The 17,483-nt window shown below is 44.8% G+C and overlaps 1 protein-coding gene across 2 annotated transcripts in view; it reads left to right on the forward strand.

Moving 5' to 3' along the window:
• GPLD1 (glycosylphosphatidylinositol specific phospholipase D1) overlaps nt 1-17,483 on the forward strand; it is an 833,365-nt gene that overhangs the window by 790,362 nt on the left and 25,520 nt on the right. For both annotated transcript variants that reach the window (XM_069218887.1, XM_069218885.1), the window contains exons 23-24: nt 10,098-10,124; nt 10,214-10,264. In XM_069218887.1, coding sequence (XP_069074988.1) covers nt 10,098-10,124; nt 10,214-10,264 — 78 coding nt within the window. The remainder of the gene's footprint in view (nt 1-10,097; nt 10,125-10,213; nt 10,265-17,483) is intronic.

Below are 17,483 nucleotides of genomic sequence, written 5' to 3' on the forward strand. Positions count from 1 at the left end.
ATAATGTTGTAGTTGTATCCATACAATAGGAATGAAGATAATAAACAGGGAGAGAAAAGGTATAGAAATAACAGGATAGTTTCGGGGTTAGGGATCTATGGTTCCACAACCTCACCTCCTAACTAGCCCCACTGCTTGCGTTTTAATTTAAATCCATCAAATGGAAGTATGGAATCAACCTTCATCGTACCTCATTTTTCTCTCATTTCTCTTTCTCATATGATGCCAGGTGTCTCAAATGCATCTTTATTGATTTATTAGATCCAAATGTACAGCCAGCCAACTCTTGTTTTGAGGGACATGCCCAGGAATTATTCCCAGTAATTATCTGACATCGCTGATGTCTCTGGTTGTCAGTGTGTGATTGAAGGTGTTGCTCTTGTCAGAATCGGGCTGCATGCTCTTGTTGGAGATTATGTGCCTGTAGAACTTCAGTTAAGTTTTGTGAAATTTACTTTTGGTCATAATTCAGAATCAGGATTGCTTTGTGTAGTCTTTAGTACACTTGTTATAGGGTCTGGTCATGTTCTTCTGATGTCATCACTGTAGCTGGGGGCATTGATCATTGAGCTGATGACCCTTCAAATTGCTTCCTCGAATATTTCAGCAGCTGCAAACACCCCAAAACTGAGGTGTTTGTACTAAAACAAACCCAGATGTGTGGTGAATGTTGTGATGTACCATGAATATTTGTGAAGTTCCAACTGATGATGACCTTTATTGAGATAGGATTTTGGAGTAGGTTTGCGCACCATTGAGGACTGTGGTCATGTCTGACAGATGACGCATGTTGTGCCATTTGCGATGGATGGCAGTGTTCTGTAGTGTCATGTCGACACAGAGGCGCATCTTCCCCTTCATATTGCATTTTGGGTACCACAACCAGAGGAGTCTTGCCTTGAGATTTTTCAGTGATGAATGTTGCTATCAGTTCTTGCAACACTCCTTCCACTGCCTTTTGAAGATGAAATACCTTTTGTCTGTGATACTGTGCTATCAGATTGATGTGTCCATTTATGTATAGTTGTACAGTAAAATGTTTTATTTCTTCAAGTCCAGTGAACAGGTTCTGGTGTCTGGGGGAATGTCTTCTTAAATGTATAGTAATCAGTTTCAACTGTTCAGCTGTGGTCAATCTAAAGTGATATTCAGAAGGACTTGGGTCATCTATGACATGTATTTCAGTATCTGCGGTGGAATCTTTGTATGCAAGTGTTGGCATGAAGTTACCATGACATGTGAACAATTCTTTATCAATACATGTATTGTGTAACTTTGAGTCCATGTTATCATGTTCAAGGAAGCTCCTTTATCAATACAAAATAAGCAAGATGAATGCCCTTCAGATGTAGACATGGGTATTTCTTTTTTCCACTGTGCAACCATGTGTTTGTCACTGTCCTGGAAATATGACATGTCTAACTGCTTATTGAGCTTCTTGAGATGACCTCCTTGAACTAATTGTGGTGTGTAATGTCGTGAGAGACCTGGTTGAACTGTTGATATTGTCCCGCATTGCTTTTGCATGGTGTTTCCTGTGTTTTGTAATGTAAACCTGTAGACATATTTTAAAGGTGATTGTCTTTGCTGCATTTGTGGCATTCCTGTACCATAGCAGAGCATGTGTCCGAATTTCGGTATAATTGGCCACAGGGAAAGCAGTCTTTCTTCTTGGTGTTTTCCTTTGCATCTTCCCCGATCTTTTAGGGGGTCATTCCGACCCCGGTGGGCGGCGGGCGCCGCCCGCCGGGCGGAGACCGCCAGAAGACCGCACTGCGGTCCAATGACCGCGGTGGTCATTCTGACTTTCCCGCTGGGCGGGCGGGCGACCGCCAAAAGGCCACCCGCCCGCCCAGCGGGAAAGCCCCAGCAACGATGAAGCCGGCTCCGAATGGAGCCGGCGGAGTTGCTGGTGTGCGACGGGTGCAGTGGCACCCGTCGCGATTTTCAGTGTCTGCTTTGCAGACACTGAAAATCTGTATGGGGCCCTGTTAGGGGGCCCCTGCAGTGCCCATGCCAGTGGCATGGGCACTGCAGGGGCCCACAGAGGCCCCACGACACCCGTTCCCGCCAGCCTCTTCCTGGTGGTGTAAACCGCCAGGAACAGGCTGGCGGGAAGGGGGTCGGAATCCCCATGGCGGCGCTGCTTGCAGCGCCGCCGTGGAGGTTTCCCTGGGGCAGGGGAAAACCGTCGGGAAACCGCCGGTTCCCCTTTTCTGACCGCGGCTTTACCGCCGCGGTCAGAATTGCCCCAGAAGCACCTCCAGCCTGTTGGCGGTGCTTCCTCCGTCCCCGGCCCTGACGGCGGAATGACCCCCTTAGTCTGGTTTGCCAAGAGTGACTTGCAGAATTTCTTCTGTAGGACTCTACAGCCAGGAAGCTTGTTTCTGTCTTTCTACTTCCCCTGTTTGATCTTTGATCTTCATTGCCTGAGTTTCAACTTAAGTGCATAAGCATATCTCTTCTTCAGTTCTTTCCAGTGTGTAACTCGTTTGTAGCACACAGTGTTGAAGTGGTTCTGTCTGGCAACATTCTGTGATCCACAGGCTGATGGCTTCTTCATCTGTGAATTTGTCTAATTTTCAGTATTTGACCAGGCAAATAGGTCTGGTGATGAATTCGCCCATGGTTTCCTCCTTTGTTTTGGGTCAGATTAAACATGTAACATTTGTAGTCTATGGTTTTCTTAGGTAGAAATTTTGCATAGCGGGCTTCTCATACCTGTTGATATGTGGCTGATTAGTCAGGTGTTAGTTTGTTGATTATCTACTGAACTTCTTTGCCTAGTAATTTTTTCATTGTTGACACTATTTTACTCACGTCTTTTTCTTCAACTGCCTCAATGAAGCTGTCAAAATCATTTAGACATTTAAGCCATCTTGGTCCCATGCTGCTGCTGGATGTCAGGAGAAGCGTCCCTGAAAGTCGTAAATTGCAGTTGACTCTTTCCCGGATTTTGTCTCTGTGGACATGGTTGTGATGTTTCGTTGTCCCTGGCATTTCTATCTTTGTTCAGTGAAAACACCTTTCATGCATGTCTTTACTAAATATCCTAAAAAAAAATTGATTTCTAACAGTGCCCTTTCTCTGTTTCTTTGCTTGTGTTTCACAAGGCCTCAGAATTGTGTAGCCCTTCCTTCTAAGATTAGGGAATCGAGTGTACATTAGGTAGACCCTCAGACATTGCTGTGTCTCTTAGGGGCATATTTATACTCTGTTTGCGCCGAATGTGCATCAAAAATTTTGACGCACAATCGGCGCAAACCCTGCCCCATATTTATACTTTGACGTCCGACCCCACAGGTGTCAAAATTCCACCATGTGCGTAATTTTTTGGAAGGGGGAACCAGCCTTGCGTTAATTATATGCAAGGTAGGCGTTCCCTTCCAAGAAATGACTTTAAGGCCTGTGCCCCATATTTATACTCTGACGTCATTTTGACGCACAGGAGGGGGTGGGCCTTAAAGGAGCCCAGAGGTGCCCTACCCTGCCCCCAGGGACACCCCCTGCCACCCTTGCCCACCCCAGGAGGACACCCAAGGATGGAGGGACCCATCCCAGGGAAGTAAAGGTAAGTATTTTATTCCGATATTTTTTGTGGCATAGGGGGCCTGATTTGGGTCTCCCTACATGCCACTATGCCCAATGACCATGCCCAGGGGACATAAATCCCCTGGGCATGGCCATTGGGCAAGGGGGCATGACTCCTGTCTTTGCTAAGACAGGAGTCATGTCAATGGAGGTTGGGCGTAAAATAAAATGGCGCAAATCCGGTTTGAGGCCTGAATTTTGCCTCAGACCTGACTTGCCCCATGTTTTGTCGCACAACCCCCATTTTCCCATACGCCGGCGCTGCCTGGTGTGAGTCATTTTTTTTTACGCACACCAGTCCGCAGCGCCAGCTAACGTCATTCCATAAATAAGGCGCCCGCATGGCGCGTTGGAATGGCGTTAGCCGGCGGTAACATTTTTGACGCACAACTGCGTTGGCGCAGTTGTGCGTCAAAAAGTATAAATATGGGCCTTGGAGTGCACTTTGTCCCTGTTTCTAGAGTCAGTTGATCTTCTTTCCAAGATGACAAAGCCAAGCATCTGTTGTAGGAGCTCTTAGACTTCTTTCTTCCTCGTTGTGTTCTCTTTAGTTCATTTTTAATAGATTGGATAATCTCACAACCTTCGTCCCTAGTTGTGAAGTTGTGAAAGTGCAGAAGCACGTGGGATGGAGGCTTGGTAGACAGATTGTTCCTGTTGTTTCTGGTAACACTGGTTAATTACATGTAACCTGCTGATGCAAGAGCTATCCTCTCATCCATTCTCTTCATTGCCCTTCATCCTCATTTGTGTTCACTCACTTTTCCTGGCCACTCTACCTCACTGCCTGTCAGGGTCAGTGGCAGACTACAGTGTTGAACGCTTGCACAAAGCAGTGACAATGTCTCAGTGACATGACAGCTACTACTTCAATATAGCAACCAACTACACTCCATTAATGATTACTTATATAATAAAAACTAGGGGCACAGAAAACCTACTTTGTGATTTGTATTTTGAAATTACGAAACCGAATGACATCCTACATGGTGCTTCTGCACTCCCAAAATCTTGGTAATAATTTTGCTAATTTCTTTCATAATAAAATCTTCGGACCAAAAATACACTAATTTCTGACATTTGGTCCTTGGATAGTCCATGCCCGGGTTCTGATGCAAGCAATGCTAACTAAGGTCATTTTCACTTTAGCTTCCTTAGGTTTATCAACACTTGACACCACTATGAGCTAATTGCTCTTCTCTTGATCTCTGTCCTGCTAAATTTATAACATTGCTATAACCATTTTTTAAGGTCCAGTTATTAGAATTACTCAATGTCTTGCTGGGAAATGGGTTTGTTCCCAATGCCTGAAAAACACAGTTTTCAAGTTCTTCCTGAAAACCTTGCTTCCAGATCCATAAAATCATAACAATTTCAGACTTAATAGCCTGCTACCTTTTTTGGGAAAGTAATTGAAAAGCGGATCTTTTAACAACGCTATCACTTTTTGGAAGAAAACAAGTTGTTATAACCTCTTCAGGCAAGTTTCAAACCATGCCTTACTACATGATTAGTGGTATTCTCCCTTCTTGATGATCTCTGCGGTTTGATAGACAACAGGGATACAGGAGTTCTGGTACTATTAAAGTTCTTGGTGACCTTTGATACCACTGACCACTCTATATTAATAAAAGCTGTGTTGAGAGCTGGTTTTGGAGCAATTGTCATCAATTTCCTTCTTCTTATCTTATCATCAACAAAATACCGCTTTACCTCCATTTTCATGAAGGCCTAAAAATCTGAACTAGGGTTTCCCATAGGGTTCAATTTTGTCTCTTATTACTGTTTGCTGCGGTGCAACTGGGGTTCCATTTTAACATCCATGGCGGTGATAACCAAATTGTATTTGGTTTCTCAAATTCTAATATCAATCAGTGTACTGAATATAAGAATACTTTCTTATCCAACACTTACACCCCCAAATGGACTGGGTGCAGGATTTGGGTGATGCCAGTGGTCTAGACACCTCCTCGGACACTGGTATGCTGTCTCCTCCTACCGTGGCTACGGACAAGGGTGCTTCATATTCCATGGTGGTGAGAAGGGCGGCTGAGGTCTTGGACCTCGAGCTACCTTCTGTGGAGGTTAGGCCTAATATCCTAACCGACGTGCTTCAGCCGTGGTCTTCCTCTTCCAAGCCCCTTCTTCCCTTCAATGAGGCACTGACAAACATCCTTTTGGGTACTTGGTCCAGACCCAGCACAGGGGCTCCTTTGTATAGGAAGATTGCCCACCGCCATTGGCCTGCGCAGACAGACCCAAAATTCCTCACCCAACACCCCACACCTGAGAGCCTTGTCATCCAGGCTTCCCCTTCATCTGGCACATTCCCTGCTGCACCCCCAGATAGGGAATCAAAAAGACTGGAACAGTCTAGCGCTGCGGTTCGTGAACACCGCATGCCTTTTGGGCCACTATTCCCATATTCTCTGGGATACGGTCATGCAAGTGCTGCCTAGAATTCCAGAGGAGGCCGGGGCTATCCTTTCCCAGGCCGTAACAGATGGGAGGGATGCAGCGAAGTTCATGATTTGTTGTGAACTGGATACGACCAACTCTCGGGGCAGATCGGTTGCATCGACGGTGGCTTTGAGACACCACGCCTGGCTGAGAACGTCTGGCTTTTCAGGGGATGTCCAGCAATCCTTGATGGACATGCCCTTTGATGGCACACACCTCTTTGGAGACAAGGCAGACTTGGCGTTCGAGTGCTTTAAGGATTCCCAAGCCACGGCTTGGTCCCTTGGCCTTGCGCCCACTTCTAGACCCCAGCAGTCCACCTTTCACCCCTTTCGTGGCTACAGGAGGGACACCCAACAGAGTCCTTTCCACCCTGGCCATCGACCAGCGCATGCTGTACAGCCCCTGCGCGGACGCGGGATCCCACGCCCCGTGGATCAGGGAGCCAACAGGTCACCCAGTCCACCCCAGCCCCCGCTTCAGCCTCCAAACCTTCCTAGTCCGCGGGTACACCAGGAACCAGTTGGCAGCAGGATTTGCTATGACCTGCCCCAATGGCAATCCATTACCTCGGACAGGTGGGTCCTCCAGATTGTCCGAAGGAGTTACTCCCTCCCCTTTGAGACACCTCCTCCAGCATTGCCACCTTCATGCAATCAAATATCCGAGGATCATATGGTGCTTCTCCTCGAGGAAGTCCAAGCCCTTCTGGTAGAGACATAGGCCCTCATTCTGACCTTGGCGGGCGGCGGAGGCCGCCCGCCAAAGTCCCGCCGTCAGGTTACCGTTCCGCGGTCGAAAGACCGCGGCGGTAATTCTGACTTTCCCGCTGGGCTGGCGGGCGGTCGCCTTCAGGCCGCCCGCCAGCCCAGCGGGAAAGAGGCTTCCACGATGAAGCCGGCTCGGAATCGAGCCGGCGGAGTGGAAGCTGTGCGACGGGTGCAGTTGCACCCGTCGCGTATTTCACTGTCTGCGCAGCAGACAGTGAAATACATTTAGGGGCCCTCTTACGGGGGCCCCTGCAATGCCCATGCCAGTGGCATGGGCACTGCAGGGGCCCCCAGGGGCCCCGCGAACCCCCCTACCGCCATCCGGATCCCGGCGGTCGGACCGCCGGGATCTGGATGGCGGTAGGGGGGGTCGGAATCCCCTCGGCGGCGCAGCAAGCTGCGCCGCCTTGGAGGATTCAATGGGGCGGCGGTACACTGGCGGGAGCCCGCCAGTGTTGCCGGTCCGACCGCGGCTTTACCGCCGCGGTCGGAATCCCCATTGGAGCACCGCCGGCCTGTCGGCGGTGCTCCCGCGGTCCTCCGCCCTGGCGGTCTTTGACCGCCAGGGTCAGAATGACCGCCATAGTCTAGTTGCAGATTCCTTACCGACCCGCCCATCCTCCCCCCACTTCAAACTGATTTCTAGGGACAGGAACGTCCCCTTAAGGGCCCTAGTTTTGGCGCACCACTCTCAGTGTTCGTCATGGCTGCACGCTACTAGCGTGGAAAGTTGTGCAAAGAAACTGACGTCAGCACACCGGGGTGGTGTCTATATACGACCGCAACGTCATCACAGTGAACATGATGCCAACGACACACACGGAGTCGACTGATGGCACCTGACGGCGCGCAGAGGTACTGCTCGAAGAAAAATCTCCGGATCCAGTCTGACGCCTGGGGAAATTCAAAGATGAGGAGTCTGCAACTAGGATGTGTCTCTATCAGATATATCGTTACCGAAGGTAAGTAACTTGTACATCAATTCAACTCTCAATTTTTGATATCGACATTCCAGCTCTATCAGCTGAATAGATCTTTGAACTCAGCTAGTCCATTTTGTTACTAACAGTGGCCTACGCACAACAGGTTACCTTTGGGGATAGAGCCTTCTTGGTCTCAGCAGAAAAACTGGGAATTCTCTACCGATTGCTATTCACACTAAATTGCCACCCTATTACCACATTTAGAAAAGCTATAAAAAGCTGGCTATTCTAATATCTCCCTTTCTGGTTCATTTGTCTTACCTTTATGTTACCTTCTCTTAGCACCAAGAAGCTATGCATTTGATGTGCTTTATGAATGTATATCACATATTATTACATTTGTACTTTGTACCTGTCAAATCGACTCATATAATGTGATGTGCTTAGCCAGTCCTGTGTCTTCATCCACTCGTCCTGAGAATGACTAAAATATAATAATTAACTTGAGGTCTCCTGACAGCTATAGATTGCATACCAAAGAACATAGTTAGTTTTGAACAGCATTTTCCATCAGAAAGCAGATCTGGAAGAGGAATTCTTAGAAACTTAGTTAAGAAAAGTAAAATAAAGAAAAGTTAATGTGAGAGAAACATTGCAAAAAAGCTATTACCTTTGTGTCATTAAAACATGTGTATATAATTATTTGCTACAAAGGATTTCTTTTGCTGTAGAAAACTGTGATACTTTGCTATAACAAGCCGGTGTAGTTTGAATTTGAGCCCAACACTGTCACTCCTTTGTGAACCATTTAACAGTTGGTGCCATGCTTAAATAAATATGTATAAAAAAAGGATTTTGAGGGCACAAAAATTGGTAATCAATATTCATGTCAACTCCCAAAACAGATTTGTCAGTTTTATTTTCTGTTATTCAATATTACCTCCAAAATAAGATGTTGGACGAAATTGCTTGCACTTATCAGAATTATTTTGGGACGAATTTAAGACAAGTGGTGCTGCATCCAATTCAGCACCACTTTTCTTGCGCCCCCCTGCACCCACCTAATGCCACTATGTGTGCACCATATTTAAGATACAGTGCACCATGGCGGTATTTGTGACGCTTTGCCCCACTAGCGGTAAACATTTTGATGCTAGTTGAACAAAGTGCAAGGAGGCCCATTGATTCCAATGGGTTGTCCTTTCAACGCCTGCTTTCAGCAGGCATTAAAAATGAGGGGAAAAAATGGTGCAATGAAATCTTGTAGATTTCATTGCGCCATTTTTGTGCGCCTCCTTGTGCCGGAACGCCCCCTTTGCTTCCATTATGCATGACGCATGCGTAATGTGGCGCAAAGTGGCGCAATGCATGCATTGCTCCACTTGGTCAATATGGTGTGGCGATTTTGCAAGCCTAATGCCACATTAGCTTCAATAAAATGATGCTAAGGTGGTGCTAGGCTTTCTTTAATCTGGGCCTTAATTGGCTACATTTAAAAGTTCATAAATTTGAATATTGACGTCTCATTATGGCAAGATAGCCAGTATGCTATGCAAAAATACCAAACTTTGAACTTCAAAGTACTCATATCATTGCAGTTTTTCAAGTTCAAACCTGAATATTTCAAATGTATGAAGTTCCTCTTGGAGCACAATAATATATCCACTCTAAAACATGTTGGCCCAGATTTAAGAAAAGTGGCGCTATATTGCATGTAGCATCACTTTTCTTGCAGCCCCCCTACTGCCACCATGTGTGCGCTGTATTTAATATATGGTGACTATGGTGCAGGGTACAGGCAATAGCGTCAAAATTGTTGATGCTAATGGTGTACTGTGCAGGATTGGTGCCAACAGTTTTGCCGCTATTCCTGCAGAGTACATAGGGGCCCATGGAAACAGTGGGACGCCCCCTATTAATGCCTGCCCTGTGCAAGCGATAAATATATCTTAGGTTCCACGGCACCATTTTTTAGGTCCTCCTAACGGGGGAACACCCCCCTTGCATACATTACGCATTGCACAAGCATAATGTGGTGCAAGGGGTTACAAAGTGGCGCAATGCCTCCATTGCACAACTTTGTAAATATGGCACAGTGAATTTGGCTTCGCTGGGCCACATTAGCGTCATAAAAGATTATGCTAATGTAGCGCAAGGAGGCACTAGGCCCTCTTACATCTGGGCCGTTGTGCTTATATCATGCTGAAAGCACATATAAATCGTAGAAAACAGACCTCTTCTCTCAGATATTAATTGATTGACCCTAATGTGTCACATTAAATTAAAATTTTCTGCTCAGTTGTGACAGCGACAAATTTTTCAATTGCTTGACTGTATTTAATATTTCTTTCAGGCCCAGTACGTGCTAATTTCCCCAGAGGTATGTTTTCATATTCAGTTGACGCCCACCTGTGTTAGTATAAATTCTCTGTTCTCCTTGGATACTTTACAGACTTTTTTAAATTTCAGAAGAAATCAAGATTTGGAAGATCTCTTGTTGCTGTAAAATCAAGACAAAAGGTGGGAAATTTAGCTTTGTTATACAAATTAACTTTGGTGTGTTAGTATTAACAGCTTTGCATAGATACATTATTCACCCACTTTAAAGCATTGGAATGCAAGGCTTTTTTTAATTTAATATGGAGCGAAAGAGACCTGAAGACATTTGACTGAGCAATTTACAAGAGAAGCGCGCTAAGTGGTATTGGGCGATTACGTGATTTTCCCACAGGATGTTGAGCCAGTGCCAAGATTTGAATCTGGTTCCCCAGTGAAGAAGTCAGCACATCTAGGCCACATCTCCCTCCTTCTGTGAATGTCCTTTTGCATTAGGCTTGTAATCCGGAATAATATTTTCCGCTAATACATTTCTGGATCATATAATCCATTTAGAATTTGGGGTAGTGACACTAAGAAATTCCATGTGCACTCAAAAGATTTTCACATGTAAGGTATTGGAAAAGCCAATAAGACTGGTTTTCATTTTGGGTACTGAGTAAATCTTTTAAAACGTTTGCAGCAGGGAGAAAAAACATGTTTTCTGCATACAGTTAATTTATGAGATTAAGAATTTCATGCTTGATTATTCAGTGTATTTTTGAGCTGTCGCTTGGGCATAGCAATGCAAGTACCCGTTTAGTGGGGAATGATACCTCAAACTAAGCAGTAGAATACTGTGAGAGAATAATGCTCCCTACAAGTAGATCCAGAGCCCTCTCCATGTATATTTTGAAGAATTAGTAACAGTAGGTCTTGTTCACAGTTACACATGGCAAGCAAGGTCTCAGAATGCAGTAGTGCCTTTGTGTCTTTTGTTATTGCTCTCACACTACTTTACCTCTAAATCTTAAATGGAATTTCTGTATTGAGATGTAAAATTGAATGTTTGATATCACTTTGTCCCACAGAAGTTACTAGTCCTTGTATATTGTCTACCCTTCTAATTATTAGTTGTTTGTGCTCCTGTATATTATATACGATCAGCTCTTATTTTTATTTTTTTACTACTTACCTACAAAAATGGCAAATGTAACTGGATGCTGCTGCAGCCTGTTAGATCTGTCAGCCTGGGGTAGTCTTCCCCTAAACTGTTTATCTTCACACCTCCTATTTTTGTGGAATTAGTTTTTGTTGACCTTAGGACGGCTAGCCAGTATTAAAGTGCTTGTGCTCACTCCCTAAAACATGGTACAGTTAGGATACACCTGATTGGCATATTAAATTTACTTATAAGTCCCAAGTAAAGTGGTACACCATATACCCAGGGCTGGCAAATTAAATGTAACTATTGTCCCTGCAGCTATTATTGTGCAACCCACTCAAGTAGCCCCTTAAAACAGGGCAAAGGCTTGCCATTTCAGCCTTTCAGCAGTTTTAAACTGTCCATTCGAACTGGCAAAGTAACCCCTTTACCAAGCCTACAATTCCCTTTTTAATACATATTTCACACTTAAGATAAGTCCTAAACAGCTGGTAGGGCTGGGTACATTTGTTAAGAAAGAGTTGGACATGTACTTTTAAGTTTTACATGTCCTGGTAGTGAGAAACTCCTACATTTATTTTTCACTACTGTGAAGCCTACGTCTCAAATAGGATAACATGGGGTTACCTTATTACATTTAATAGGGTCTAACATTTGATTTGGAAAAGGTATGAGAATCCTGATTGGTATCTGAGAAGTTGTAATTTAAAACCTTTTTAATGGTAAAGTCAGATTTTAAGTCACAGTTTTCAAAATGCCATTTTTAGAATTTTGGAATTTTCCTGTCCCAACTATTTTATGCCTGCAGCCTGTTCCTGAGTCACATGACTAGGTGTAGCTGGAAGTTGGCTTTTGTATATTCCTCCCACAAAGCCACACAATAGTGGTATGAGGTGTGCCTGGATGGGCCATCCCAGGCAGGATGGAGGTGAGGGGATTGGGACAGTCCCATTTGCATGTCAATGGGGTGTGCCCTGTCATTGCACAAAGATCTTTACACTAGCCTTTTATGCCTATAGACAGGCACATTTCGGGCACTTATGAAAGAGGGACTTCTATAAACTTCTCCTACTTCAAATGTGGCACCGGGTACAAATGTAGGGCCCTCTGACCCACTCTTCAGATCACTTCTGGACATATAGAAGGACTGCTCTGCTGCATTAAGGACTGCTCTGTTGCACAGCTGTATGAGTAAGAAGGACTGGACTTGCACCTTGAATCCAGACCCACCAGAATGACTCCAGAGGCTAGTTGGCTGGCCTCCTTATCAGAGCCTCAGGGACAGAAAAGACCCCCCCCTCCCCAAAGCAGTGCCTATCCAATTCTGGACCCTTATAAGTGTAGATAAAAGTGCTCTTCCTAAATCACGCATAATGGAGAGGGGCGATCAGTGCCACTGTTCGCCCTCCCTGAACTAGATACTTCAATACAAAAAGATACAGTCATACTTCATCATAGTCAACCTCTCCCCACCCTGGTAGGGCAATGCCACCAGGGAAGGCTCAACCTCCTGGCTGGTTCAAAAGATGGAGGGAGTTCTTAAATAAAGTTCAACTGGACAGGTGATGAGATCCAGATACATTATAAATACCTTGGGGTATCCAGGCATATCACCTTTAATATTGGCACCCCAGGTATATCTAAAACCCTCAAACAGATGGTCACTGAGAACAATGGCTCAAACCATCTCCCTAAGCCAACATGTCTTTACCTCTATAGGTAGCCTAACTGGTCTTGGGCATTTGTCAGGCCCAAGGATCCCTAATGGACTTGGCTATTCGCCAACAGCAATAACTTGGTGAAACCAAGCATCCAGATTAATCCTACCTGGATATTAGTATGTTGCACCCTAATGTTAGGGGATACCAGCTCCCCGGTCTAGCAGTGGACGATGTCTCCTATAGTCACATATTAGTCAAGACACAATCATGCCAGACCACAAATGCTGACTGTGCTGTCTCCCAGCCGTTGGTGGGGAGATGTTGCCTATGATGAAGCATGACATTAAAAGTGCGTGAGGCTTTCTCTCCCAAAAGAAATGGCGTTCCCATGTGACCTGGCAGGATTCCTGCAACGTCCTAATAGGGTTCTGACTTGTATTTCCAAATAGGGGAAGAAGTATCTGTTTCTACCATAAACTTTTTGTGTTGAAGGATAGAGGTGCGCTGCCAGCCCAGCTGTGGTCCCCATCAAAACTAGCGTGCATGATGCAATCTAACATAGCCCTCGCAGCTCCTCATCGGAACCGACACAATGTGATGCAACTTACATCACAGCGTTTGCAGTTCGTCATCAGAACTGATGCAGCACAGTGCAAATCAACGAAGGAATGCATATTGCTCCTCAGAACCACCGCTGTGCAGTGCAACATTCAGCATCAAGGACATAGAGTACAATTCTCAGAAGGCCTAGCCTGATCCCTGTACCCAGGCCACTGCAGTCCGCCTGAGCTTGTGATTTAGTCCCAGTCTGGCCCAAATAGATACCCACAGTTAGCACTCTGTGCTTTTCAGCACTATTTTTACCTAAGTATTCAAAACCGCATATCTTGGGTGTTACTGATTGAATTTTTGTTGTGTTGGTGTTGTACCAAATCATTTATTACATTTTATTCTATTTTTCTAGTTTTCCTTTGTCAGGGATTCTGGCTGTTGCTTGAGTAGGGTTTCAACCCCCCAACCAACAACCCAGTTTCTCACACAGTCATTTTATGGTTAATCTTTTTTTAACTCATAATGCAGAGCATGCCTATTCTCTCATGTTACGATTCTTTCCTTCCCTCACTCTGCCACTCACATGATTCACTTGGTTATGTCTATTGTGGTATAATGTTTAATTTCTCTCAAGTGACAGGCTTTTGTTCCTTGCCTTAGTCCCTCATAACCACTTCCTGCTTTCCATTGATTATCCATCTATTTTAGTCTTGCCCAGTCTCAACCTTATTACATATTGTGGAATTATGCCATGTTGTCTGTTTTGCATTTATGTGGCAGTTCTGCAACGAGGTCATACATCTACTATAAAAAAATGTGACAAATGTTTATATGCTGCCACAGTCAACATATGATTGTTTATGTTCTTAAACACGCACTATAGAGCTCTGCGAAACACTGCTGGATAGAGTTTATTCTTTAAATGATTATAAATACAAATATTAAATGGGTGCATATACCCATGCACAGTCTGAATACTCTGTATATGTTCTAATTGTGTAAAAACGTGAGCTGAACCATTACTTTCACTCTTTGTTTCACAGCAGTAAGTTGATTACAATGTGTGCTCTCACCTCCTCATGAAAGTTACATTAACTTCAGGTGGCATTAGCATCTGCTCAGGAGCAAAGCAAATGCAAGTCCAATTTGATCCCCTTTTCATTTAGTTTGCTCCAAACTTCTGTTACTTTGTTCAATTTTCTTTTAAGGCACCTTTTTGACATTCTATTTTATTGGGTGTATTTTGAGAACAGTGCCATAATGTTTGATATCAAGCTGTTGGACCTAATTCAGAAAACCAATTGTTCATGTGATTTTACCTTACTGACATGGAGATTAAGACAAAAAGAACAAGTCATAGATGGAATGCTGAACAATGTCAAACATTCACCCCCAGTACAGAGATCTGGGCCTAAAACCATTGTTTTTTTGCTGCCCATGCTATTCCAGTTATATGCAAATCAGTCTTGACCCCATCTGCCAGGCCAGGTCTTCCCTGGACTGGAAACAAGCATCCAGGGACCGGCTTCGGGGTTTCACCCCTCATCAGGCAGGCTTGCTTGAATCCAGTGGCATGGGAAGCACGGGACCCACGTCTGGGCATACCCTTCCCACTTAGGGCAACAAATGCAAAAAGAACAAGTGATGGACGGAATGCTGAACAATGTCAAACATTCACCCCCAGTACAGAGATCTGGGTCTAAATCCATCGTTTTTTTGCTGCCCATACCATTCCAGTTTGGACCCAGCCATATGCAAATCAGTCTTGACCCCATCTGCCAGGCCAGGTCTTCCCTGGACTGGAAACAAGCATCCAGGGACCGGCTTCGGGGTTTCACCCCTCATCAGGCAGGCTTGCTTGAATCCAGTGGCATGGGAAGCACGGGACCCATGTCTGGGCATACCCTTCCCACTTAGGGCAACAAATGCAAAAAGAACAAGTGATGGACGGAATGCTGAACAATGTCAAACATTCACCCCCAGTACAGAGATCTGGGTCTAAATCCATCGTTTTTTTGCTGCCCATGCCATTCCAGTTTGGACCCAGCCATATGCAAATCAGTCTTGACCCTGTTCCCCATGGGAACAGTCCAGCCCGAACTGCCATGCCAGTTGTTCTGGCTAACTAGCAGTGCCTCATCTCCACCCAAGAGCAGGGATGACTGGGGCAACCGGGTGCATGACATAAATGGCTACTCTGGTGAATCGTGGTCACTCAGATGTCATCTGTTTTTCTCAATTACATTAGTCTCACGTATGCAAGGACAACTAGAGGCAAAGTATAGTTCAGTAAGGTTTTATTGGAGTAACTGCATCTTAGATAATAAAGCATGTATTGCAATAACTAGGACGATGAAGCACAATAGGATTAAGATTATGACAAGGAGAGTAAAACACAAAAATAACTCTACCATGGTGTCACTAAGATTGTGAAGGATACTTCCTACTTAGGCTATGTTAGAGCACTGCATGTTAAGCTCTAATTTTGCCCTTCAGATTCCCCCTGGGAAGACATCATAACTCATACCTGAGCAAGAGGCCTGTAGTCTACATAAGCAGCTGCAGCGAAGCAATCAGCATACAGTCGTGGTCATCTGGCTGGAATCTCCTTCTAACGTACATGGGTGAAAGTAGTGTTTTTATAATAAAACAACTGATGTTCCAAGAAAGGATGCCCATGTAAGAGTGTGCATGTTTCTGTGAACATTGGAGACAAAGCGTACCACTTTTGCCTGCAACCTATCTTACTACAAACTTGAGAAAAGCACAGAATGAAAGAAATGTCTTGTTTAAGAACACAGTGCTGACCTAGGCTAAGAACAGCTAGATAGAGAAAATAAAACAAGACCGCAAATGTGGCTATTGTCAACATAACATAACAAAGCTAGAATAAAACATGTCTAGGTTAAAGTGCACAATGGCAGGCATAGTCTGCTAAACTAACATGTATAAAGCTACAGCTAAAATGACCACATAACAACCTGAAGGGCTAGATGTGCTCTCATGTGTACCAGGACAAAGAAGTGGACTCCTCCAAGAGTCAGTTGGTTGCACTCTTGTGTGGCTACAGAGACTCAACAAGCTACAAGAGGCCTTTTCCTTGAAGTACCCACCTGACCTGGTTTAGACTCTGTTGGTGGCCTCTGCTGGTTTTACACTTGACCCCTGACTGCTGTTGCATAGGTCCTGGGACTCTTGGCTCTAACTGGACTTCAACCATCTCTGAAAGGCTATGAGGCTTAGAAAATGTTTGACTTTCAGCCCAATTAGTAATTCATTTGCTCCCACAGTGCAAATGTAATTCCAGTGCTAACAGGCGAACATTCACACTCCTCTAAAATAGTAGAGCTTGCTTGCTAAAAACTACTTTCACCACAATGAGGGCATCATGGTGTAGAGGGGGTGTGTCACAGCACCGCCAGCATCCCTTAAATCATCACTGGTCTGGATGTGATGCAGCAATAGCACCTGTATAGAGCATTTTGAAATGAGATGAAGATAGTCTTGCTTCTGGCACCTCTTTCTCATAAGGAAAACTACAGATATATACATATGCAGGAGCCCCTCAGCTGAAACATTGCTGGCACTACAACCTCAGTGTCTTACAAAAGTTGAGGCTAAAGTTGGCACACATGCCTACATGGGCACTAAACATTTTACTACAATACCCACCCCAAACCTTTTGTTTAGCTTTTTACATTCAGAATATGGATGCCTAGTACTTCCTTAGACTAGCATTGACTGATGCACACATGGTGCAGCTTGCAACTACTCATTGTTGCCTATTTATGTTCCTCTGTGTTCTGTTACTTCTCTGGCCCCTGCATGACCTGACCACCAGTCGTGTCTTGTGTACACATGTACGGTTTAACCTTTACCTAGATGGCCACCCCCTTAAGTTTTCAGGCCGACGACCACCACAAAAGAAGACCACGGTGCCTACTAGTTAGACAAGGCTTGGTTGTTCCGATGAAGAACCAACATGCATTTCAAAGACTGCCTTGGCAACAATAGTATGGGCAACCTTTCTAAGAGAGCCACAGAA

The sequence above is a fragment of the Pleurodeles waltl genome, chromosome 2_2 (assembly GCF_031143425.1).
Source record: "Pleurodeles waltl isolate 20211129_DDA chromosome 2_2, aPleWal1.hap1.20221129, whole genome shotgun sequence".
Lineage (NCBI taxonomy): Eukaryota > Metazoa > Chordata > Amphibia > Caudata > Salamandridae > Pleurodeles > Pleurodeles waltl.